This window comes from Dendrobates tinctorius, unplaced genomic scaffold, assembly GCF_039654945.1.
Source record: "Dendrobates tinctorius isolate UK_male_01 unplaced genomic scaffold, ASM3965494v1 ptg000003l, whole genome shotgun sequence".
NCBI lineage: Eukaryota > Metazoa > Chordata > Amphibia > Anura > Dendrobatidae > Dendrobates > Dendrobates tinctorius.
This window is the reverse complement of record NW_027361671.1, coordinates 103143478-103169013: the sequence shown is the minus strand read 5'-3', so window position 1 is coordinate 103169013 and position 25536 is coordinate 103143478. Positions and strand designations below refer to the sequence as shown.

Sequence of the window (25536 nt, the reverse complement as noted above, 5' to 3'; positions counted from 1 at the left end):
ACTACGGGCAGGGAACACATTAGAGCTACCACTTCAGCAGTAAAGGCCCCGTCACACACAGCGATCTCACTAGCGAGATCGCTGTGCGTGACGGGGATCAGCGACCGGTCCCCCTGCCGGTTATCGCTGATCGTGCTCGATCGGCCTGGGCCATTTTTTGATCGCTGGTCTCCCGCTGGCCAGCACGCATCGCTGCGTGTGGCAGCGAGAGACCAGCGACGCTGGCTTCTAATGTAAACATCGGGTATCCAGGAGCCACCCGGCTCTTAGGCTAAGTTCACACGTAGCGGAACTCCCGCAAAAGTTACCGCGAGAATTACGGATTCCATTCCGCAGGAAAATCGCATTTTAAATTCCCGCAGAAAAACTAGCGTTTTGCAAACGTAATTAGCTTGCAGAATGCTAGCGTTTTCCAAGCGATCTGTAGCATCGCTTGAAGAACTGATTGACAGGTTGGTCACACTCGTCAAACATCGTGTTTGACGAGTGTGACCAACTTTTTACTATTGATGCTGCCTATGCAGCATCAGTAGTAAAAGATAGGATGTAAAAAATATTGTTATTCTCACCTTCCAGCGTCCCACACAGCCTTCCCGCCTCTCTCCACGCTCCCGGCATCTTCTGGTCCCAGTAATCCTTTGCGTGAATGACCGCGAGACGTCGCGCTCCCACGACATCATCGCGAATGACCGCGAAATGTCGCGCTCCCGCGAGACCGCGACGTCATCGCTGTCATTCTCGCAAAGGATTACTGGGACCGGAAGATGCCGGGAGCGTGGAGAGAGGCGGGAAGGCGGCGCAGGACGCCGGAAGGTCAGAACAACAATATTTTTTGTTTTAATTCTATTTTTTACAGGGATATGGTACCCACAGCCCGGAGGACAGTCTCCTTTCCTCCGGACCGTGGGTACCATCTGCAAATGTTGTGCTTACTTTTCGTATGGTAGGCACAGCTACATGTGGAAACTAAGCAGAACAATGCATTCCTATGTGGGTGGAATCGCCGCGATTCCGCTAAATTAATGAGCATGCTGCGTTTTTTTACTGTGAAGTGATTCTGCTGCGGAAAAAAACGCAGCATTAGCACAGCATTGCGGAATCCCATAGGATTGCATGGGATGCTTATTTTTCGCGGCAAAATCGCGCATTTAAAACCGCCGTGAAAGCGCAAAAAAAAAACATGACGTGTGAACGCAGCCTCAGATACCCGATGTTTACCTTGGAAACCAGCGTGTACGCCGGTTTCCAAGGTAAACAGCGGGTATCCTCCAAGAGCCGCAGCTCCTGGATACCCGATGTTGACATTAGAAACCAGCTTGCTCGCTGGTCCTGATCGCTGGAGGGGCTGTCTATGTGACAGCTCACCAGCGATCAACCTAACGATGTCCCAGCGATCCCATCCATGTCGGATCATTGGTGGGATCGCTGGGACATCGTTATGTGTAACGGGGCCTTAATATAGAAGAAAAAAAATAAGATAGTAGTGCTTTAAGAATATATTGAAGAAAACCAGACAAAATCTAACACTAAATTCTTACTAGGACATGTTGTGGATGCAGTTAACCTTTACACCGAGGGAATATTTTAACCAAAAATTAACTACACAGGCAGAATTTAGAGGGGTTTACCACAAACAGCAATTATCTATTTGCAGGCTGTGTGTTGAATGTCTGACCCCTGGGGGCTCCACTATTCACTAGAACTGGGGTCCCAAGAACCTCATTGCACAACTTTAGAGATGAGAACTTTGCTCGAAGGTGGATGAACATTTAACTCTGTTCTCGTCGGTGTACAGTATATGACTCCTGAACACAGCCCGTGGCAGCTTCTGAAAGCTCCACAGATGTAGAACAGCGGTAACATGCTTGACCACCACTCTAGTTATGCTTCTTACAGGAAAACCCCTTTCACAAATTCCAGAAATTATCAGTAACTTATATTCATTAAAGAGAACCTGTCACCAGGTTTTTCCCAAATGAGGCAAGGCCAGCACCAGTATGCCCTCATATACAGCAATCTATAATGCTGTCCCCAACTTGCTCTATACAACACAAAAAATAGCTTACTATACTTGCCTATAGCAAGGTCCGGTTCTATGGACGCCTCCTCTCTTTTTATGATCACCGTCCACCTTCATATGGATGACGTGTCCGGAGTCATCCAGTTTCCTCCACCACACTTCTGCGCAGCCATACTACTCTCTGCCCTGACGAGGGCAGAGCAAAGTACTTTAGTGTGCATGTACAGGCACTCTTTGCCCTTTCCCAGAGCATGCACACTACAGCACATTGATCTGCCCTCGGCATGGCAGAGAGAAGTGATGGAGGACACTGTGTGGAAGGTGTAGGAACAGTCATCACCACAAAGCAGAAAAGGACAGCAATCGCAAAAAGAGAAGGCGCCGGATCAAGACCAGCGATGCCATTGGACTGAACTCTGCAGTAGGGTAGTATAATAAAAGCTATTTTTTGTGTTATGCAGAGCACATTGGGGACAGATATACAGCATACCAGAATGCTGTAACAGAGGGAGTACAAGTGCTGGGCCTACTTTATATAGAAAAACCCTGGTGACAGGTTCCCTTTAACCAAACTAGTTTGTTTCTAAAATGGAGGGACTTGGATAATGTACGAGAACACAGGCAGAGAAATGACTCTGTAGTGGACTGCTCTACAAAGTCTGTGTACTGCAAATGATGAGCTGGAATCAGTCACAATCCTCAGCAGCGCTGCCTTGTGCTTAGAGAATACCGGCATCATAGACTGCATCTGCTTTCTGCCAAGGAGCCTACAGGGCAGTTGTGTGAAATCTGGTTTTCTGACACTTGCCGCTCTGTTACCCAGACTGCTCCTAAAAGGAGAAATAGTACAATGTTTTCTGAGGAGCCAAGGTTAAAGAGTACATTGAATTTTCCTGTGTGCTAGGTATCATGTTTGTGAGGGTAATTAGTGTAGTAACACTCACCGCCCTCTTCGCCCAGTGTCAGCCATGTTCTGGATTCACAACACCACCTCTGCCACCTGCCAAATCACTATGTGCAGAGGACGTTGTATGTTCATGGGACTCAGAACATGACTACAGAGTCTCATTCTGAAGTCCCTTAGCCTTAGATTGAGAAAGTTCTCTCTGCCCCATACAGCAACCACTGTGTGAATCAGCCGGTCACAAACGTGGTGACGTAGTGCAGCAGTGAGGAAGATACAAGGTGAAGACGGCGGCCGGTGAGTAAAATTCCCTAGCGCGACCCTTTAATCACAATTTTTATCAATATACTTGGAAGACGTTCTTTATTAGTGGTTCTGTGTGTCATTACTAATACACCTTGGAGTGCTGAAGCATCAGGAATACTTATCCTCGAAGAGAACCTATGAGTTATGAGAAAAACATGAAGAGTGACTTCTCTCAAATACATCTGAGTAATCAGACTATTACAGGAACACAGGTTTTACTTTCATTTTAACAAAAATGAGCGCACAGTCTGGCAAGACTCTTCTCTGGGAGATACCAACGGTGAGGAGAGAGATTCCTTATAGCATCTGGTAGACGGAGCCTTGTGCAGAGATCTGGCCTGATCACTGTTCTGTTGACTCATCAGTGCATAGAATACAGTCGGAGAATCAAATTTACCTTTTCTTTCCCCTCAATTTCACTAGTGGAGAATGTATAACATGGTGAATCATTTCAATGCATCCCAAAGAACGAATCAATGAAAATTTGCCAGGAACCTGAACTTTACATCATATTGTTAATTAATACTTATCAGCGGTATAATAAGATGATCCTGAGCATTATGACGACCAAATAAAGAAGGAGAATACGGCAGCTTCTTAAGAGTTCATCTGCAAGAGCAAACAGCTGCCTGTTGGGGTACGCGCCCACGATCAGGAACAGCTGTGGGTTTGACGAGGTCCATCAATGCAGCGTCAAACCCACATCGGCCAGATGTTACAGCATAGTGGATGGAATTTCTAGAAACCCCTTGCCCACTACGCGTGCACAGACGCCTGCGGATCACCCGTGGAGACGGACATGCAGCACATGAATTTCTAATGTGGAAATACTAGTCCCCCGCAAGAGAAGTTTCTTCAATAGAATGTATTGGATTCGATAAATCAGCACGGTTCAGTGATCACATGCAGATTTACCTGCGCTCAATAGAAAGCAGCATTTTAGACGAAAACACGCTGCATCCAGAATCGTTGGCACATTGACCCTTTTAGGCTGACAATCACTACAATGTGTGTACATCACTGAGGAGAATCTGTGAGACTACTTCTCTCCCTCCCCATTTCGAGTTTCCTACTGCTGCTCCACAATACACAGGAACCCTTCTTACATACAGTGACTGTTTCACCTGCAAAGTTCTTCAGCCTCACAGAGCTGTCAAAATAGTGACACACTGAAGAGCCAAGTTTAGCTACTTTCAGCCTACCATTTTTAAAGGGTTAGAGGCATTATAACAAAATCCAACAGAAATCTTTTCGTTTTCAAAAAAAATTGTAACATTTTGGAAAAAAGCTTGATATTTTAGACTCCTTTTAAGTTGTGAAGTTTTCCAAGAGGTGATAGATCCTCTTTAAAAAGTGTGTATAAAAATTATTTAGTGCAAAGTTACCAACTGCATTGTAGAAGGTAAATTCTAATTAGATGCTACATCCATTACTCAAGAGCAAGAAGAGCGTTTAGGCAACACCCAATGCTGAGAGCCTGGGATACAGCACATAAATGGGTCTTCTACGGTCAATGTTCCGGGATGATTAAAACCAGGGATTCTTTGGTCACTAACCCTACATGACCATGCACATCACCCATATAGCACTGTCAGCAGTTGAACAGACCTTTAAAATTACAACATATAGCCTTCATTTCCCTGAGCAGAATGAGAGCAGGAATAATTTACTATGGATAAATAGCTCTATATTAGCTGCACTTGCTTTTATTCACCATTCTCTTTAGTACACAAACTTCTGGCAATATTTCACAACAAAGTAGCCAGAGGGAGAAATACAGAGGATTGCCATGTCTGGGTAATGGGCATCTCAGGACAACCTGGTTAATGCAGGTGCAATGTGTTAATGTGTTGCAGGAACCAGCATAGCTAATCTCAGCCAGTCCCAACATACAGTATACTGGTATTAACAGAAATATAATTGCAGAAATTTAATAGAACAAAAGGGACACACAAGCTCAGCAGGGCAACATGTGCAGCATGTAGAGAAGTACAAATAACTCAGACAGGTTTTAAAGGGGTTTTCCACAACACTACATAATCTCCGCCAGGGTAGAGACCGGTATAATATAAAGAAATACGGTAACTATTGCTGAAAGGGAATCTGTCACCTATTTTTTCATCTATAAGCTGCAGTCACCGCCATCAGGGGCTTAGCTACAGAATTCTGTAATGCTGTAGATAAGCCCCGATGTAACCTGAAAGAGAAGAAAAACTAGTTAGATTATACTCACCTGGGCGTCCGGTCCAATGGGTGTCGCGGTCCGGTGCCTCCCATCTTCTAGCGATGCCGTCCTTCTTACTTGTACCGCGGCTCCTGCGCAGGCGTACTGATCTGCCCTGTTGAAGGCAGAGTAAAGTACTGCAGTGCGCAAGCACTGGAGCTCTCTGACTTTGCCTGGTGCCTGCGCACTGCAGTACTTTACTCTGCCCTTAGCAGGGCAGATCAGTACGCCTGCGCAGGAGCCGCGGCAGAAGGAGGAGGATGTCATGTCTAGAAGATGGGAGGCACCGGACCGTGACACCCACCGCACCCAACCCCGCCCCTCGGTAAGAATAATATAACTCGTTTTTCTTATCTTTCAGGTTACATCGGGGGCTTATCTACAGCATTACAGAATGCTGCAGATAAGCCCCTGATGGCGGTGCCGGCAGCTGATAGGGCTAAAATGGGGTGACAAGATTCTCTTTAATAGCTTACTCCTTGAGACTAAGCTCCAGCAACTCTGTGGTCCTTACAGATAGAAGTGATGACGTTCTGGTCATCATATTTGGCTTATGACTCGTGAGATCAGATGTAGAGCACAGATGACTGGAAAACAGGTAGTCACTTCTGGAAGTAGCAGGGACCTCCAAGAGCTGGATTTAATTAAATGTATGTTTATAAAATTGGACAGATTTTGTAAAATCAAGAAGAACCTGTTTAAAAGACGACCTGACACTTGGTAACAAAACAAAACAAAAAAAAAAAAAAAAAAAAAAAAAAAAAAGTGTTAAATCCTTTATAAAAGTCCCTGAGCTGCCCTGGATTTGCCCCTGCTTTCTGTTTTGCGCCTCATCGTTTCTTTGCAGAGATACTCTCATTATCACTTTTGGAGTGAAATACGTGAAATCTCTGCTTACATTACAACTGGACATTTCTTTGCTCTTCTCTGGGGCACGAGCTTCTCCCTCGCAGATGCTGGTAAGCACAGCTCGGCAGCTGTAATTGGCACTGTCCGGGAGAGGTGAAAGCTCACTCAAACCATTAGGCCATGTGCACACGCTGCGGATTCACCCGCGAATTTGTATCTGCGGATCCGCAGGTAAAATGACCTGCGGTTTATCTGCGGATTGGCCAACGGTTTTCCCCTGTGGTTTACACCTGGACAATGGAATAGTTGGCAAACCGCAGCGGAATCTGCAGAAAGAAGTGACAAGTCAATTCTTTCTGCAGATTCAAAACCGCAGTTTTTCTGCAGTTGAAAATCCGCAGCATGTGCACAGCAGAATGTAAATCACATAGACTTACATTGTACTGTACACTGTCTGCAGAACTGCTGCGGATCCACAGAGGCCAAATCCGCAGCAGAATCCGCAGCGTGTGCGCATAGCCTTAGACCGCCGAGCTATGATTGGCAGCATCTGGCAAGGAGGAGGGAAAGCGTACACCCCAAAAAGAAAGCCTGCAGAAAGGCTCAGGGGCGCACAAGTGTGGCACTATTTTTAGTAGAAGTCTCGTGTTTTTCTAATCCGGGAAAATTACTTGAAATTATATAATCAGTGTGATGCCCTAATACAACTACGCTAGCAAGTATATGTGTTTCTGCAGTTTTTCTATGCACAGTACCAGCAAAGTCTGAGATTTCAGAAACTCACGCACACAGCTTGTTTTTTTTCCTGACTTTTGTTAAAGATCTATAAAAACGCAGCATGTCATTTTCAGCAGTTTAGCAGCGTTTCTGAAAGCAATGGGCATCGGGTTTTACTTACTGCCAAAACCTGATGAGGCTGAATCATTTTTTAACAACTAAACTTTATCAGCTTGAACAGAGAAATCTGCAGCAAAACCGAGGCAAACACCCAGCAAAACCTGCTTTTACGTTAGTGCCAAGAGAGCAGGTTCTGATGCAGAAAGAAATGCTGCAAAAACGCAATGTGTGAAGATGGCGGCAGTGTGATAGCCTCAGCGTGTTTCGTGAAATCCTACAGACCCTGCTTCTACTACTCTATGACTGTGGCAGCAGAAATACAATACAGACTCTGCCAGAGAGAGGAAAAAAATCAAGAAGTGCAAGGTTACTGAGTGCAGAAGCCAGCAATGGGCCGGGATCCTGCTCAGGTCAGTTTACACCAGAAGGTAAGGGTTGGGTTTCTTGTCAGGACACGGAGTACAAGCCCTTGTCCCATGTCCTCTGCACGGCTGACAATGTCACCAGGCCACGGTGTGCACATCTCAAGGACACATAACAGATGAGGCCTCTCCCCAGTATGGCCATGAGGAGGGCGACACTGTCCAGATCCCGCCAGCCAGTCCTGGCACGTGGGGGCCATACTCTGGTTATGATCAGGGGTCCTGAGTGAGGTTCCCCTCTCTACCAAACCAATGTGTCCTATAGGACGGGCCCTGGAGTCACCATTCTGTCAGCAGCAATGACGCCCACCATAACCATACACAGTGCAGACCACCGGCTCCTTACAAGAGGAGAAAGAGAGCAAGGTCTCCCCCAAATGTACAGAGAGGTCTGGAGAGCGTGCCTTACACAGGAGGGTGCAGGACTAATGGCTCACAGCCCTGATCCCTGCACTAAGCACAGTCTGGGGAGAACACCAGCTCCTGCATGACTACGCCATTGTTCTCTGATAGCAGCCGTGCCGGGATCTAGTCTGGGTAAGCGCTGCCCCTTTAAGCCTGGAGAGTCGGGGTCTTATCACGTGCCTCGTACACTACACCGGACGTATAGAAACGTGGTACACAGCGACACCGGCGGGAGCAGCCCCCGCAGACACTCACCCAGCACATCCGCCGTCCGGTGCCGGGCGATGAAGCAGGCGTCGTCCCCGTAGCACATGCCCTTCTTGAGGATGCCCTTCCTGGCATCTTTACCGAACCCGCAGCTGGCGGTGACCAGGCTGTAGTCCCGGGAGTCCGTCTGGGAGAGACCGCCGAGCACGGCTCTGGCCACCAGCCTGCCGTACGACAGAACCGAGAACATGGCCCCGGACGGTCCCCCGTGCCTCTTGCTCTCCTCCTCGTCCTCCTCCGTGTCGCTCCTTCCTCTTCCTCAAGGACACGCCGGCTCCTCGCTAGTCAGCCCCTCAGCGCTTGTTCGGCCGGTCACAAGCTCTCCTAGCTCGCACTCTTCCCGCTGTCCCGGTGACTCTCTCTGTGTCCTGTACGACGCACTCAGTGCCGGTTTCCAGGAGTCCGGTCGACCTTTGCCGCCATCTTGGACCGCACTGACACTCAGGAGGCCGGAGGAGGGAGGCAACTGCGGTGAGACACGTGACCGCCTGACGTCATTGTACGTCACCAGGATTCCCCGCAGTAGGCACGGCGCTGTTCTGTCAGGCGGGCACGCCGGGCAGATGGCAGCACTGGGCACAGTAGACGCGGCACTGAGGAGCCTGTACCGTGTCTATGGCAGAGGTGGCTCCCGAGTCACTGACGACACACAATGCCACCGTCTCTCCGTGTTGTGGCCAGTGTGGTCATTACGAAGTTACCAAAGATGTTGAATTCTGGTGAATCCTAATTTTTTGGGGGATTTGACTCCCACAAACCCTGACAACTGGCTGCATTATTAGTGTGGGGTGAGAAAATAATAAAACATATTCACCAGTCCAAGCCCCACACCCGTCGTTGACGTCCACCCCGCGGTCCTCTCCGTCGGTCTACTAGGTGTTCGGTTCTTCCACGTAATTGGTCTCTGGGGGGGACGATCAGGTTTTATTTTTAACCCCTTATGTTTCTTATGTTTTCAGCTCTGAAGAGACCCCCGACCATAATTCATGTATCTCCACAGCAATTGTGATTTGGATCCATCCGTGACCCACCTTGTTGGCCGCAGTGGAGCGCTGCTTCCAGGCACATTACTACCGTCTTAAAAGATCGGGGGCCCAAGCGATATCTCCCCTTACCTTCGCCCACAATAAAATGATATCCATATACAGGTATATACATGCAGTGGGGCCCAGAAATACTTGGACAGTGACCGAATCTTCATGATTTGGCCTCTGCAGGCCATTATTTTTTTAATTTAGATTGAAGCAATTGAATTGTAGACTTTCTGGTTTAAATAAAGGGGTTGAACAAAAATGTCCCTTGAAGGGTTTAGGAATTGCAACCATTTTTCTACAAAGACTCAAAAGTAAATGGACAAAATAACTTTACCGTAAATAAAATGTTCATTTTCAATACTTAGTAGAGGATTCTTAAAGGCAATGACTGCCTGAAATCTGGAAGCCGTGGACGTCACCAAACACTGGGTTTCCTCCTTGGTGATGTTTTTCCTTTTCTGCAGCTGACTTTAGTTTTGGCTTGTTTGTTGTTCATTCTGCCTTAAGTTTTGTGTTAAGCTGCTGGATGGGGTTGAGGTCTGGTGATTGACTCGACCATTGTAGAAAATTTCATTTCTTTTCCTTAAAAAATTCCTGGGTTGATTTTGCAGTAGTTGAGAGAAAAAGAAAGAAAGAACAGAGAGAGAAAGAGAACAGAGAGAAAGAAGAAAGAACAGAGAAAGAGAGAGGGGAAAGAATGAAAGAAAGGGGAAAGAAAGAACACAGAGAGAAAGGAGAAAGAAAGAACAGAGAGAAAGAAAGAACAAAAAGAAAGAAAGGGGAAAGAATGAAAGAAAGAGGGGAACGAAAGAACAAATAGGGGAAATAAAGAACAGAGAGAGAAAGAAAGAACAGAGAAAGAAAGAAAGAGGGGAAAGAAAGAACAGAGAGAAAGAAGAAAGAACAGAGAGAGAAAGAAAGAGGGGAAAGAAAGAACAGAGAGAAATAAAGAAAGAACAGAGAAAGAAAGATTAGAGAAGGAAAGAAAGAACAGAGAGAAAGAAACAGAGAGAGAAAGAAAGATTCTATAAAGATACTATAGCAGCCCGGCTCCCATTGTAGTGCCCACCTGAGACTCCTGGTGCAGGACATATCATGATCCGCTCACATGGCTGGCATCCCCGATTCCAAGGCAATCCCGCTGTCTGCGCTGTCGGAGGAGGACACGGCGATGGATCTGAAGCATTCCCTGAAGTGCCTCCATGGTTCCATCACAATCTCCTTCCGAAATTACCTAATTTCCAGTCAGCTTCCAGCACGTCACTTCCGGTGGAATGTCCCGTGCGAGTTTTAAAGTGCTCCTCGGGGATCCGCTGGGTACGCCTGCGTCCACGGGAAAAGTAAGCTCCCGGCCAAGACAGCGGGGCAGAACTTCAAAATCGGGACTGTCCCCCACCATACACCTTGTACACGCACTGCTCCGCATACCTCATACACACACGGTTCCGCTTTATATGCCTCGTACACACACGGCTCCACTCCGTACACCTCGCGCACACACTGCTCCACTCAGTACACACATGGCTCCACTCCATAAACCTCGTACAAATGCGGATCTGCTCCATACACCTCGTTCACACGCGGCCACGCTCTGTACACCTCGTACACACATGGCTCCACTCTGTAAACCTTGTACACATGTGGCTCTGCTCCATACACCTTGTTCACATGTGGCCACACGCCGTACACCTCGTATACACACATGGCTCCACTCCATACACCTCGTTCACACACGGCTGTGCTCCATACACCTCGTTCACACGCGGCTGTGCTCCATACACCTCGTTCACATGCGGCTCTACTCTGTATACCTTGTACTCATGCGGCTCCACTCCGTAAACCTCGTACACACGCGGCTCCACTCCGTACACCTCGTACACACGCGGCTCCGCTCCATACACACGCGGCTCCGCTCCATACACCTTGTACACACAGGGCTCTTTTTCGTACAACCTGTATCACTTGGCTCTGCTCTGTACACACACACGGCTCCGTACACTTTGTACACCACGGCTCCACTCCGTACACCTTGTCAGGGCCGGTTTTAGGCAAAGTGGGGCCCTAGGCAAAGTTTAAAATGGGGCTCCAAATGCGAACATATTGCACATCACACAGAAGCATTTCGATTGTATTTACATGCACTGACTTCAGGCCGCTAAATGAGTGTGATCGACAAAATTGAAGAAGTCGTTCAACACTTGTTTCCCAGCCTCTTTCCACCGTCTGAGAAAGAATAATGGGGACAGAACGATCACTAATGGATCACTAAGGGTGTGTGCACACGTTGCGATTTTTGCTGCGGATCCACAGCAGATTTGTTCCTGCGGATCCGCAGCAGTTTCCATGCGGTTTACAGTACCATGTAAACCTATGGAAAACCAAATCCGCCGTGCACATGCTGCGGAAAATTCCGTGCAGATTTGTTGCGGTTTATTTTCCGCAGCATGTTACTTTTTTGTGGAACCGCAGCTGCAGTGTACGTTCCGGGACATACAAATCAATCAATCTCTCATCCACACTGCCAAACCGCACTAGAACCTGCATCAAATCAGCTGTACACATGCTAGGAATCCACAGGAAAAATGCATGTGTTTTACCCTGCAGTTTCTGCCAACAGATATGGATTCTCTGCAGAAAAAGCCGCAGACTAATCCGCAACGTGTGCACACACCCTAACAGATCACCATACAGTATCATGTTATCAGCAGCACATCTACAGTTTACGCCCCATAGTCCTCCATACAATATAATCTGCCCCACAGTCCTCCATATAGTATAATACACTCCTCAGTCCTCCATATAGTATAATACAATCCTCATAGTCCTCCATATATTAAAATACACTGCTCAGTCCTCCATATAGCATAATACACTCCTCATAGTTCTCCATATAGTATAATGCACCGCCATAGTCACCCATGTAGTACAATTCACTTCCCATAGTATAATACACCCCATAGCTCATCATATAATGTATTCCCCATAGTCCTCGATACAGTATAATGCTGCCCACATATAGTATAATGCAGCCACCCAATAGAGCATAATGCAGCCACCCCACAGAGTATAATGCAGCCCCGCTATACAATATAATGTAACCCCATAGAATATAATGCAGCCCCCCTCTTATAGTATAATGCAGCCACCCCTTAGAGAATAATGCAGCTACCCCAGAGTATAATGCAGCCACTCCACAGAATATAATGTAACCCCCCATAGAATATAATGCAGCCCCACCCCCCAGATAGTATAATGCAACCCCTCCATAGAATATATGGCAACCCCCTCATAGGATATAATGCAGCCCCTTATATAGTATAATGTAGCCCCTCCATAGAATACAATGTAGCCCTCCTCATATAGTATAATGCATCCCCCATCGAATATAATAAATATAATACAGCCCCCATAGAATATAATGTAGCCCCAAATAGAATATAACATAGCCCACCTCCCCATAGAATATAATGTAGCCTCCCATATTATATAACACAGCCTCCCCCTATAGAATAAAATGTAAAATGTACCCCCCATGGTATATAACACAGCCGCATAGTCTATAGCCCAGCACCACATGGTATATAGCCCAGCACCACATGATATACAGCCCAGCCCACCATGGTATATAGCCCACCATGGTAAAATACAGCCCACCATGGTATAATACAGCCCACCAAGGTATACAGGCTGTATACCATGCTGGGCTGTATACCATGCTGGGCTGTATAATACAGCCCGGCATGGTATAATACAGCCCAGCATGGTATAATACAGCCCAGCATGGTATAATACAGCCCAGCATGGTATATAGCCCCCCCAGAATGGTATAATACAGCCCAGCATGGTCTAATACAGCCCAGCATGGTATATAGCCCCCCACAATGGTATAATACAGCCCAGCATGGTATATAGCCCCCCAGAATGAAATAATACAGCCCAGTATGGTATAATACAGCCCAGCATGGGATATAGCCCCCCCCCCGAATGGTGTAATACAGCCCATCATGGTATATAGCCCCCCAGAATGGTATAATACAGCCCAGCATGGTATATAGCCCCCTAGAATGGTGTAATACAACCCAGCATGGTATAATACAGCCCAGCATGGTATATAGCCCCCGCAGAATGGTGTAATACAGCCCAGCATGGTATAATACAGCCCAGCATGGCATATACCCCCCCAGAATGGTATAATACAGCCTAGCACGGTATAATACAGCTCAGCATAGTATATAGCCCCCCCAAAATGGTATAATACAGCCCAGCGCGGTATAATACAGCCCCGCATGGTATATAGCCCCCCAAAATGGTATAATACAGCCCAGCACGATATAATACAGCCCAGCATGGTATAATACAGCCCAGCATGGTATAAAACAGTCCAGAATGGTATATAGCCCCCACAGAATGGTATATAGCCCCCCAGAATGGTATAATACAGCCCAGCATGGTATATAGCCCCCCAGAATGGAATAATACAGCCCAGTGTGGTATAATACAGCCCAGCATGGGATATAGCCCCCCCCCCGAATGGTGTAATACAGCCCATCATGGTATATAGCCCGCCAGAATGGTATATAGCCCCCTAGAATGGTGTAATACAACCCAGCATGGTATAATACAGCCCAGCATAGTATATAGCCCCCCCAGAATGGTGTAATACAGCCCAGCATGGTATAATACAGCCCAGCATGGCATATACCCCCCCCAGAAAGGAATAATACAGCCTAGCACAGTATAATACAGCCCAGCATAGTATATAGCCCCCCCAAAATGGTATAATACAGCCCAGCGTGGTATAATACAGCCCAGCATGGTATATAGCCTCCCAAAATGGTATAATACAGCCCAGCATGATATAATACAGCCCAGCATGGTATAATACAGCCCAGCATGGTATAATACAGCCCAGCATGGTATAAAACAGTCCAGCATGGTATATAGCCCCCCCCAGAATGGTATAATACAGCCCAGCATGGTATATAGCCCCCCAGAATGGAATAATACAGCCCAGTGTGGTATAATACAGCCCAGCATGGGATATAGCCCCCCCCGAATGGTGTAATACAGCCCATCATGGTATATAGCCCCCCAGAATGGTATAATACAGCCCAACATGGTATATAGCCCCCTAGAATGGTGTAATACAACCCAGCATGGTATAATACAGCCCAGCATGGTATATAGCCCCCCCAGAATGGTGTAATACAGCCCAGCATGGTATAATACAGCCCAGCATGGCATATACCCCCCAGAATGGTATAATACAGCCTAGCATGGTATAATACAGCCCAGCATAGTATATAGCCCCCCAAAATGGTATAATACAGCCCAGCGCGGTATAATACAGCCCAGCATGGTATATAGCCCCTGTGATAAAACACTCCGGGATCGCCTTTGCTGGGGTCAAAGGTCACGTGCGTTCAGCATGAAACTCAGGCACACAGCCGGGGTCCGGGTATAACTGACACTGGGTCAGGTTTATTAAAGGTGAAAGCAATGCATAAAGAAAAAAAACATAAAACAAATCCTTGCCTGTCCGGCACTAACTAAACAAGGTACAACCTAACTACCAACTGGCGGGCTTCTCCCGCCAAAATCACAGTTGCAGTGGGCACTGCTTCCACTCACGTGTTTCTCTCACACAGACAGGCTCTCTGTGTTCCCAGTCTGAGACACTCACACAACGACCTGGCATCCTTTTATATCCGCCTCCCATTATTCATTAGTAACCAGGTGATATACTGACCAGACTAGGCCACATAGGAAAGGTATCTGGGCGAGATATACCTGCCCTCATCCACTATTCCCACATGATTCTCACATATCCCCCCCCCTCTGCTCAGACCACTCCGGTCGAGCAATGACACCCGCCAAACAGTGCACTCGGGACAGGGCATCTGCATTCCCCATCTGTACCCCTGGACGGTGCTCCACCGTAAAAGTGTAGGCCTGCAGGGCAAGGAACCACCGGGTCACCCGGCTATTCCGTTCCTTGTTCAAGTGCATCCACTTGAGAGGGGCATGGTCAGTGATCAGCCTGAACTTTCGGTCCACCAGGTAATATTTGAGGGCCTCTAGAGCCCACTTAATGGCTAGGCACTCTTTTTCTATGACTGCATACTTTTGCTCATGTTTGTTCAGCTTCCTGCTGAGATAGAGGACTGGGTGTTCCACTCCGTCCCTCACTTGTGACAGTACGGCCCCGATACCGGTATCAGAGGCATCCGTTTGTACCACAAACTCGCTGCAGAAGTCCAGAGTCACCAGTACTGGTTGAGAGCAAAGTGCCCGTTTTAGGCTATGGAAGGCTTCTTCAGCCGCTAAACTCCATTTAATCATGACGGAGTCTTTCCCTTTTGTAAGATCCGTCAGGGGGGTAGCGAGTAGCGATGGCTGCAAAATTGGGTATGAACCGGCGATAATAGCCGGCGATCCCCAGAAAGGCTTGCACCTGCTTCTTCTTGACAGGTTGCGGCCAGTCCTGAACCGCCTGAATCTTATCGAGCTGGGGTTTAACAATACCTCTCCCAATTACATACCCCAAATACCGGGCTTCTTCTAGCCCGATGTGACATTTCTTGGGGTTCGCAGTTAGACCTGCCTCCCACAGGTCGTCAATCACAGCTTGTACTTTCTGGAGATGAGTCTCCCAGTCCAAGCTGTAAATGACAATGTCATCCAAATAGGCCGAAGCGTACTGCCTATGTGGCCTCAGGACTCGATCCATCAGTCTCTGGAAGGTCGCCGGTGCCCCGTGCAGTCCAAACGGCATATACCCATACTGAAATAAACCTTCCGGCATAGCAAATGCCATCTTTTCTCTGGCAGCCTCCGCCAGAGGGATCTGCCAATACCCCTTTGTTAGGTCTAGGGTCGTAATATACCGGGCTTTTCCTAACTGATCTATTAACTCGTCGACCCGGGGCATAGGGTAGGCATCAAATTTTGAGACTGCATTCAGTTTCCTGAAGTCATTGCAGAACCGGATGGTGCCGTCCGGTTTAGGAATTAGTACAATCGGGCTGGACCAAGCACTGTGCGATTCCTCAATGACTCCTAAATCTAACATTGCCTACACTTCTCGGGAAACGGCTTCACGGCGCGCTTCCGGGATTCGGTAGGGTTTTACGTGAACTGTGACACCAGGTTCCGTTACGATGTCATGTTTCATTAGCGTAGTCTGCCCGGGTTTTTCTGAGCAAAACTTTTGGTTGTGAAGTAGAAACTGCCTGACCTCAGTCTTTTGCTGCTCCGAGAGAGTCTCTGCAACCCGTACCTCCGGTACGGTATGCGAGCAGACGGGACGGGCCAGCTCCGCTGACAAGGCAGACCGATCTTTCCAGGGTTTTATCAGATTTACATGATAAATCTGTTCAGGTTTCCGTTTACCTGCCTGGTATACTTTGTAGTTTACTTCACCAACTCTTTCCTTGATCTCAAAGGGGCCCTGCCACTTTGCCAGGAACTTACTGTCCACCGTGGGGACCAGGATCAACACCCTATCTCCGGGTGCAAACGTACGGATCTTGGCGCCCCTATCATAGATTATTTTTTGGGCTCCTTGAGCCTGCATCATGTGTTCTTTGACGATAGGCATAACAGCCGCAATACGGTCCTGCATTTGTGTGACGTGATCTATCAGTGTTTTAAACGGAGTGACCTGACCCTCCCAGGTTTCTTTTGCAACGTCTAACACTCCGCGAGGACGTCGGGCGTACAATAACTCGAAAGGCGAGAATCCCGTGGAAGACTGGGGTACTTCCCTGATGGCAAAAAGCAAATACGGAAGTAAATAGTCCCAGTTCTTCCCATCCTTGTCTATCACCTTTCTCAGCATCTGCTTCAGAGTTTTATTGAACCGTTCGACCAACCCGTCTGTTTGAGGGTGATACACGGATGTGCATAACGGTTCGATTTGTAACAATCGGCAGAGCTCCTTCATTACCCTGGACATAAAAGGGGTCCCCTGGTCGGTGAGTATCTGTTTTGGTATACCGACCCGACTAAACACATGCACCAGTTCCTTGGCAATCGTCTTGGTGGCGTGTTACGCAAAGGGATGGCCTCCGGGTAACGCGTGGCATAATCCAAGATGACCAGGATATGTTGGTGTCCACGTGCAGACCGTGGAAGGGGCCCAACTAAATCCATCCCAATCCTCTCAAACGGGACTTCAATAATAGGTAGGGGTACCAAAGGGCTACAGAATCGGGGCTTAGGTGCAGAGGCTTGGCAGTCAGGACAAGACTCACAATATACACGAATATCGTGATGCATGCCTGGCCAAACAAAACAGTGTAATATCCTTTCGGTGGTTTTCTGGACTCCCAGGTGACCTCCCATCACATGTCCATGGGCCAGGTCCAGCACCTGCCGCCGGTAGGGTTTTGGCACGACTAATAGTTGCACCGTGTCTTCCCCCTTTTTCTCTATCTGATAGAGTAAATCATTCTCCAGAACCATGTAAGGATATGCCAGCCTAGAGCCAGGTTCTACGGGTACCCCATTTATAACTTTTACATTTGTCCTAGCCTGAGAAAGGGTAGGATCCTTTATTTGCTCGCTTTGGAAGTCATCTTTCTGAACTTCTAAATCCGGCAAACGGGGAGGTGGACGGCTGTCGGCCTCCTCCTCTTCCCCGGTCTCCTCCGTATCACCTGCCATGACTAAAAACGGGAACTGCAGGTCATTTCCAGAAGACTCTTCCCCCGAGTCTTCCGGGGAGACCTCTTCCAGGGGTTCGGGACCCACACGCGCCCTGGGAGAAGAATCATGTACACTATTACCCAAAGGCATCAACTGATTCTCCCACAATTGCCAGAAGTGGGGAAAATCCCGGCCCAGGATAACATCATGCAATAACGCCGGGACGAGTCCCACTTTATGTTGCACAGACCCATAGGAAGTAGTAATGCATATGACCGTGGTGAGGTACGAACAGGTGTCTCCATGCACACACGTTACAGAAAATTTGTCTGATGGTCCAGTCGGGGCTGACACCAGACTGGCCTTCACCAGTCACCACACTTCCCGAGTCTAACAATGCCACCACATTTTTTCCATCAACAGTTAAATCACACAAGTGTTTTTCCACATCCTTTTGACCAGCATTCACACTCAGTACCCGTGCAACCATAGACATGCGTTTTTTAGAGTCTGTGACGTCGCACTGCATGGGTTCAGTAGTGAGCGGACAGTTCGCAACAATGTGTCCCATCTCTTGGCAGCGGAAACACCTAACGGGCCCCTTGCTTAGACCATAGTTCGTTACTCTCGGCCTTGCATTGCGGGCAGTCCCGTTTTCCTCCCCCACTGTCTTAGGGATTTTTCCTTCTCCCCTACTCCCTGGAACAGTCTTACCGGTTCTATGTGGAGACGATGAAGAACGAGTTGGGGTAGCGTCGTCTCGGAGTCCTTCCGCCACGGAGTAACGTTCAACCAGATCCACCAGTTGATCTGCCGTCGTAGGATTTCCATGGCTTACCCACTTCCTCAGGGCTGGCGGTAGAGCTCTCAGGTACTTGTCCATGACGACTCTCTGGATTATCTCTGGCGCTGTCAACACCTCGGGTTGTAGCCACTTCTTCGTCACGTGGATCAGGTCGAACATCTGTGACCGCGGTGGTTTATCCGGCTGATAAGTCCATTGATGCACTCTCTGTGCACGGACAGCGGTCGTCACTCCCATCCGGGCCAAGATCTCGGCTTTCAGTTTGTCAAAGTCCTGCGCAGCTTCAGGCTCTAAGTCATATAAGCCTTTTGGGCCTCACCGGAAAGAAACGGGGCAATCAGGCCGGCCCATCGTGCCTTCGGCCATTTTTCTCGCACCGCCGTCCGTTCAAACGTGGTCAGGTATGCCTCGACGACATCTTCTGCCAGTACCGACTCACGTGAATCACTCTCGACTCTGTTTCCAGGTTAACCTCAGGTAAGCTTGCCAGGCGCTGCGCCACCTGCTGGAGAAGCGAACGATCGGTAGTTGTCATGTCCACCAACTCCTTCAGCTGTGCCATCATCACCCGATTAGCTTCTTGCTGGACGGCGGTGGACTGTACCAGCGCTTTCACCACGTCCTCCATGCTCATGCTTCCAACGTGATGCCCGCGTTCTCCACCACAATGTGATAAAACACTCCGGGATAGCCTTTGCTGGGGTCAAAGGTCACGTGCGTTCAGCATGAAACTCAGGCACACAGCCGGGGTCCGGGTATAACTGACACTGGGTCAGGTTTATTAAAGGTGAAAGCAATGCATAAAGAAAAAAAACATAAAACAAATCCTTGCCTGTCCGGCACTAACTAAACAAGGTACAACCTAACTACCAACTGGCGGGCTTCTCCCGTCCAGCAAAGCCACAGTTGCAGTGGGCACTGCTTCCACTCACGTGTGTCTCTCACACAGACAAGCTCTCTGTGTTCCCAGGCTGAGACACTCACACAACGACCTGGCATCCTTTTATATCTGCCTCCCATTATTCATTAGTAACCAGGTGATATACTGACCAGACTAGGCCACATAGGAAAGGTATGTGGGCGAGATATACCTGCCCTCATCCACTATTCCCACATGATTCTCACACCCCCCAAAATGGTATAATACAGCCCAGCACGATATAATACAGTCCAGCATGGTATATAGCCCCCCAGAATGGTATAATACAGCCCAGGAAGGTATAATACAGCCCAGCATGGCATATAGCCCCCCCAAAATGGTATAATACAGCCCAGCACGGTATAATACAGCCCAGCATGGTATATAGCCCCCCGAGAATGGTATAATACAGCCCAGCATGGTATATAGCCCCCCAGAATGGTATAATACAGCCCAGCACGGTATAATACAGCCCAGCATGGTATTGCCCCCCAGAATGGTATAATACAGCCCAGCACGGTATAATACAGCCCAGCATGGTATATAGCCCCCCCAGAATGGTGTAATACAGCCCAGCATGGTATAATACGGCCCAGCATGGTATATAGCACCCCCAGCATGGTATGATGCAGCCGAGCATGGTATAATACAGCCCAGCATGGTATATAGCCCCCAAAATGGTGGAATACAGCCAAGCATGGTATATAGCCCTCCCAGAATAGTGTAATACAGCCCAGCATGGTATATAGCCCCCCAGAATGGTGTAATACAGCCCAGCATGGTATAATACAGCCCAGCATTTTATATAGCCACCCCAGAATGGTGTAATACAGCCCAGCATGGTATATAGCCCCCCAGAATGGTGTAATGCAGCCCAGCATGGTATATAGCCCCCCCCAGAATGGTGTAATACAGCCCAGCATGGTATATAGCCCCCCCAGAATGATGTAATACAGCCCAGCATGGTATATAGCCACCACAGCATGGTATGATACAGCCCAGCATGGTAGATAGCCCCCCCCAGAATGGTGTAATACAGCCCAGCATGGTATATAGCCACCCCATAATGGTGTAATACAGCCCAGCATGGTATATAGCCCCCCCAGGATGGTGTAATACAGCCCAGCATGGTATAATACAGCCCAGCATGGTATATAGCCCCCCAGAATGGTATAATACAGCCCAGCACGGTATAATACAGCCCAGCATGGTATATAGCCCCCCAGAATGGTATAATACAGCCCAGCACGGTATAATACAGCCCAGCATGGTATATAGCCCCCCCCAGAATGGTGTAATACAGCCCAGCATGGTATAAGACGGCCCAGCATGGTATATAGCACCCCCAGCATGGTATGATGCAGCCGAGCATGGTATAATACAGCCCAGCATGGTATATAGCCCCCCAGAATGGTGTAATACAGCCCAGCATGGTATATAGCCCCCCAGAATGGTGTAATACAGCCCAGCATGGTATATAGCCCCCCCCAGAATAGTGTAATACAGCCCAGCGTGGTATATAGCCCCCCAGAATGGTGTAATACAGCCCAGCATGGTATATAGCCCCCCCCAGAATAGTGTAATACAGCCCAGCATGGTATATAGCCCCCCAGAATGGTGTAATACAGCCCAGCATGGTATAATACAGCTGAGGATGGTATATAGCCTCCCCAAAGTGGTGTAATACAGCCCAGCATGGTATGTAGCCTCCCAGAATGGTGTAATACAGCCCAGCATGGTATATAGCCCCCCAGAATGGTGTAATACAGCCCAGCATGGTATATAGCCCCCCATAATGATGTAATACAGCCCAGCATGGTATATAGCCACCCAAGCATGGTATGATACAGCCCAGCATGGTATATAGCCCCCCCCAGAATGGTGTAATACAGCCCAGCATGGTAAATAGCCACCCCAGAATGGTGTAATACAGTCCAGCATGGTATATAGCTCCCCATAATGGTGTAATACAGCCCAGCATGGTATATAGCCCCCCCAGGATGGTGTAATACATCCCAGCATGGTATAATACAGCCCAGCATGGTATATATCCCCCCCAGAATGGTGTAATACAGTCCAGCATGGTATACAGCCACCCCAACATGGTATAATACAGTCCAGCATGGTATATAGCCCCCCCAGCATGGTATAATACAGGCCAGGCTGGTATATAGCCCCCCCAGCATGGTATATAGTCCCCCCAGAGTGGCCCCACAGTCCAGTACTCACACTGAATAAAAAAAAAAAAACACTCCTTACCTTCTCCTCGTGCCTGCGCTGCTGGCTGCTCCTGTCTCCTCCTGCTCTGTCTGGCACACAGTGATCGCGCCCCCGCTGTGTCAGAGGCAGAGCGGGGAATGATGGGAGAGGGAGAGTCAGCTGACACTCCTCCATCACTGCCTCCTTCAATGCGGGAGTCGGCGCTGGGGGCAGGCGGGCCCCCCTGCCTCACGGGGACCCCATAGTGGCTGTGTGATGTGCCGCTGGCTGGGGGCCCCTGGAGGAGCGGGGGCCCTAGGCAGCTGGTCTGCCTACCCCTAACACCGGCCCTGCACCTTGTACACACACGGCTCCGCTCCGTACACCTCGTACACACACGGCTCCGCTCCGTACACTTCGTACACACAGGGCTCTTTTTCGTACACCCTGTACACACGTGACTCCGCTCCGTACACACACACGGCTCCGTATACCTCGCACACACACATCTCCGCTCCATACACCTTGTACACAAACAATTCTGCTACACCCACCCTCTAAACCCCTCCTGACTCCACACATAGACTTCCCCTCATCCAGCACCATGACAACCAGCACAGCAGAGTCCTGCATACACTGAGGCCCCTGATCAAGTGACCCCTGACTCCTCCTCTCCTGTGACCTCATCAAAGGCCTGTGCGCATAGAGCAGCCCAGCGACGTCAATGCTGGGATTTATTAGCAGTGAGGGCCCGGGGCTGCAGTGGGTCTCTTTGGGAGGGCGAGGATGGGGTGCATGAGGGGGCGTGGCGGCGGGAAAAGTAAACTCGCTCTCCACTACCGCGGCCAGGTGTTCTTTAATTGTGCGCCCCTTCTTCTAGGGGAGGGCAGTTGCCCCCCCGCCCCACGGTGGCTACGCCCATGCCTCTATATACTGAATGAGCCTGCACACAGACCCCCTATATAACGTACAATATGAGCCAACACACAGTCTCCTATATACAATATAAGCCACAATATAGCACCTTATATATAGTCCCCACATAACCTCTCTATATATATGTGCCTCCACATAGCCTCATACATTAAGTATAAGCCCCCACATAGCCCCCTACATACAGTATGTGACCCCACATAGCCTCCTACATACAGTATGTGACCCCACATAGCCTCCTCCATATAGTACGTGACCCCACATAACCTCCTACATACAGTATGTGACCCCACATAGCCTCCTACATACAGTATGTGACCTCACATAGCCTCCTACATATAGTATGTGACCCCACATAACCTTCTACATACAGTATGTGACCCCACTTAGCCTCCTACATACAGTATGTGACCTCACATAGCCTCCTACATACAGTATGTGACCCCACATAGCCTCCTACATACAGTATGTGACCCCACATAGCTCCTACATACAGTATGTGACCCTACATAGCCTCCTACATACAGTATGTGACTTCACATAGCCTCCTACACACAGTATGTAACCCCACATAGCCTCCTACATACAGTATGTGACCTCACATAGCCTCCTACATACAGTATGAGCCAAGATAAGCAAAGTACACTAGGGGTACAAGAATCCAATCAATCTAAGTAGGGGTAAGCAGGATCAGGTTTCTTAAATAAAATATAACTTTTAATATTCAAGATTAAAATTTGTCTAGCCAATTGTAATTGCATATACAGACATTAAAGTGAAAAAGTGAACCAGTGCTCAATAAGAAAATGGTTGAAACTTACCATTAGAAGCTTTCAATCAGCAAAAAAAAACATCATGCAGAATGGAGAAAAGGGAAATAAAGTCAGACAGGTAAAACTACGTTCCCTGTTCCCGGGAGGACTTGTACAAGGACATTTTTAGAGGCATAAGTTACACATTAGAGGGCTAAGTTAAGCACTGTCCTTATCAGGATGGGAGATATTGCATTGGGCACAACAGGGAACGTAGTTTCACCTGTCTGACTTTATTTCCCAATTCTCCCTCCTGCATGATGTTTTTCGCTGATTTATTTAGGAAATCTGATCCTGCTTAACCATGCAGTATGAATCCCCATATAGTCTCCAAAATATAGTATGAGCCCCCACATAGCCTCCATATATACAGTGTGAGCCCCACATAGTCCCAAAATACAGTATGAGCCCCCACATAGCCTCCATATATACAGTGTGAGCCCCATATAGTCTCCAATATACAGTATGAGCCCCCTACATAGCCTCCATATATACAGTGAGTCCAACATAGCCTCCGTAAGCTGGCGAGCAGGGCCCTCCCTCTATCCTGTAACTGTTTCATCTTGAATTTATTGTCTGTATGTCACCGTTTAATTATAAAGTGCTGCGGAATATGTTGGCGCTATATAAATAAAAATCGTAGTTACTTACCGATAACGGTATTTCTCTGATCCCATGACGGCACCACGGAGAGAAAGGGATCCGCCCTCAGGGACAGGAAACCTACAGATGAAAAAGGCGTTACCTCTCTCCCACATCAGTTGGTTTACAGAGCATTATACAGAACTTTCAGCTGCAACTCAAATGGTTATAAAAATCCAAAATTAATCAAATTAAGCTTAATAGAGGCACCGCGTACTAAAGCTAATTAACTCACTCTAATGTGCACACCTGTGTGTGAAAGGGAGGGGGTGTACGGGTGCCGTCATGGGATCAGAGAAATACGGTTATCTGTAAGTAACTACGATTTTCTCTTTCCCCCATGACGGCACCACGGAGAGAATTATAAAGATTGTACCTCTAGGGAGGGACCACCGCCTCCAGAACTGTTGTGAGTTCATTTTCCCCTTCACCGTCGATGTCTGATGAACTCCCTCTTCTGGTGAAGGAAGGTAGTGAGGCTGATTACCAAACACCTAATCTGGTAGATGATGACTGGGTAACAGGAGATTCTGACTGGATATAAGGCAGCCGACGCCCTTCTGAGTCGCTGGTGATTTCTCTGCTGGATTCTTGGAGACCAGTCTGATTCCTGCTTCCCAAAGATAAGTTTTTGCTCTGCTATTGAACTTATTAGTTTTGTTTTGTTTTCCTTGTTTTTTGGAGTTCAGCCTTCCCCGGTCGGGGGTGTGCTGAGTTCCATTTTTGTCTCTGATCAGTTTGTCTCTTTTCTCTGTCTTCAGAATTTACCTGAGTGCTGATATAGTCTTTTTGAAGTCCTAGCGACTTCAGGGCCTGTTTTTTCTATCAGACGGTTGGGACATTTTTTGGTAGGGTTTTTTGCGGATTGCAGACAGCAGCTTTTCTGTCATGTCATTTTTAGTTAGCTTGGGCCTCATCGTTTGCTCTACCTATCTTTCTATCTGTGTTAGTGTTTTCATCTTGCTTCACCGTCATTATATGTTGGGGGCTGCCTATTGCTTTGGGGTCTGCTCTGGGGCAGTTTAGATTTCCCCTTTCTTTCTTTAGGCCTATTTAGTTCTCCGGCTGTGATCGAGGGGTCTAGGGCATCGTAGGAACCCCCCACGGCTGCTGTTAGTTGTTGTGGATAGGATCAGGGGTCTGCAATCCGATAGCTACCAACCTCTCCGGTTTTCTGGACTTAGCTTGTATTTTTGTTTTTTCCTCCTTCGGTGACTCATTCATAACAGAATCACCAGCCATACCGCAGATTCTAGGGTACTCAATAGCAGGAAAGAATTGTTAGAAAAAAAAAAGGAAAAAAAAAAGT

At 48.1% G+C, this 25536-nt stretch overlaps 1 protein-coding gene and 1 long non-coding RNA gene across 2 annotated transcripts in view; one reads left to right on the top strand and one right to left on the bottom strand.

Annotated features, from left to right (window-relative positions):
* PPTC7 (protein phosphatase targeting COQ7) overlaps positions 1-8711 on the bottom strand; it is a 50058-nt gene extending 41347 nt beyond the window's left edge. Inside the window, exon 1 of the mRNA XM_073565474.1 lies at positions 8223-8711. Within this exon, the coding sequence (XP_073421575.1) occupies positions 8223-8424 (202 nt within the window). The 5' untranslated portion in view covers positions 8425-8711. The remainder of the gene's footprint in view (positions 1-8222) is intronic.
* LOC141080344 (uncharacterized) lies at positions 7902-9628 on the top strand. The gene is made up of 2 exons (XR_012228888.1): positions 7902-8099; positions 9194-9628. It is a non-coding gene; the product is annotated as an uncharacterized lncRNA (long non-coding RNA).
* Positions 9629-25536: the final 15908 nt, after the last annotated feature.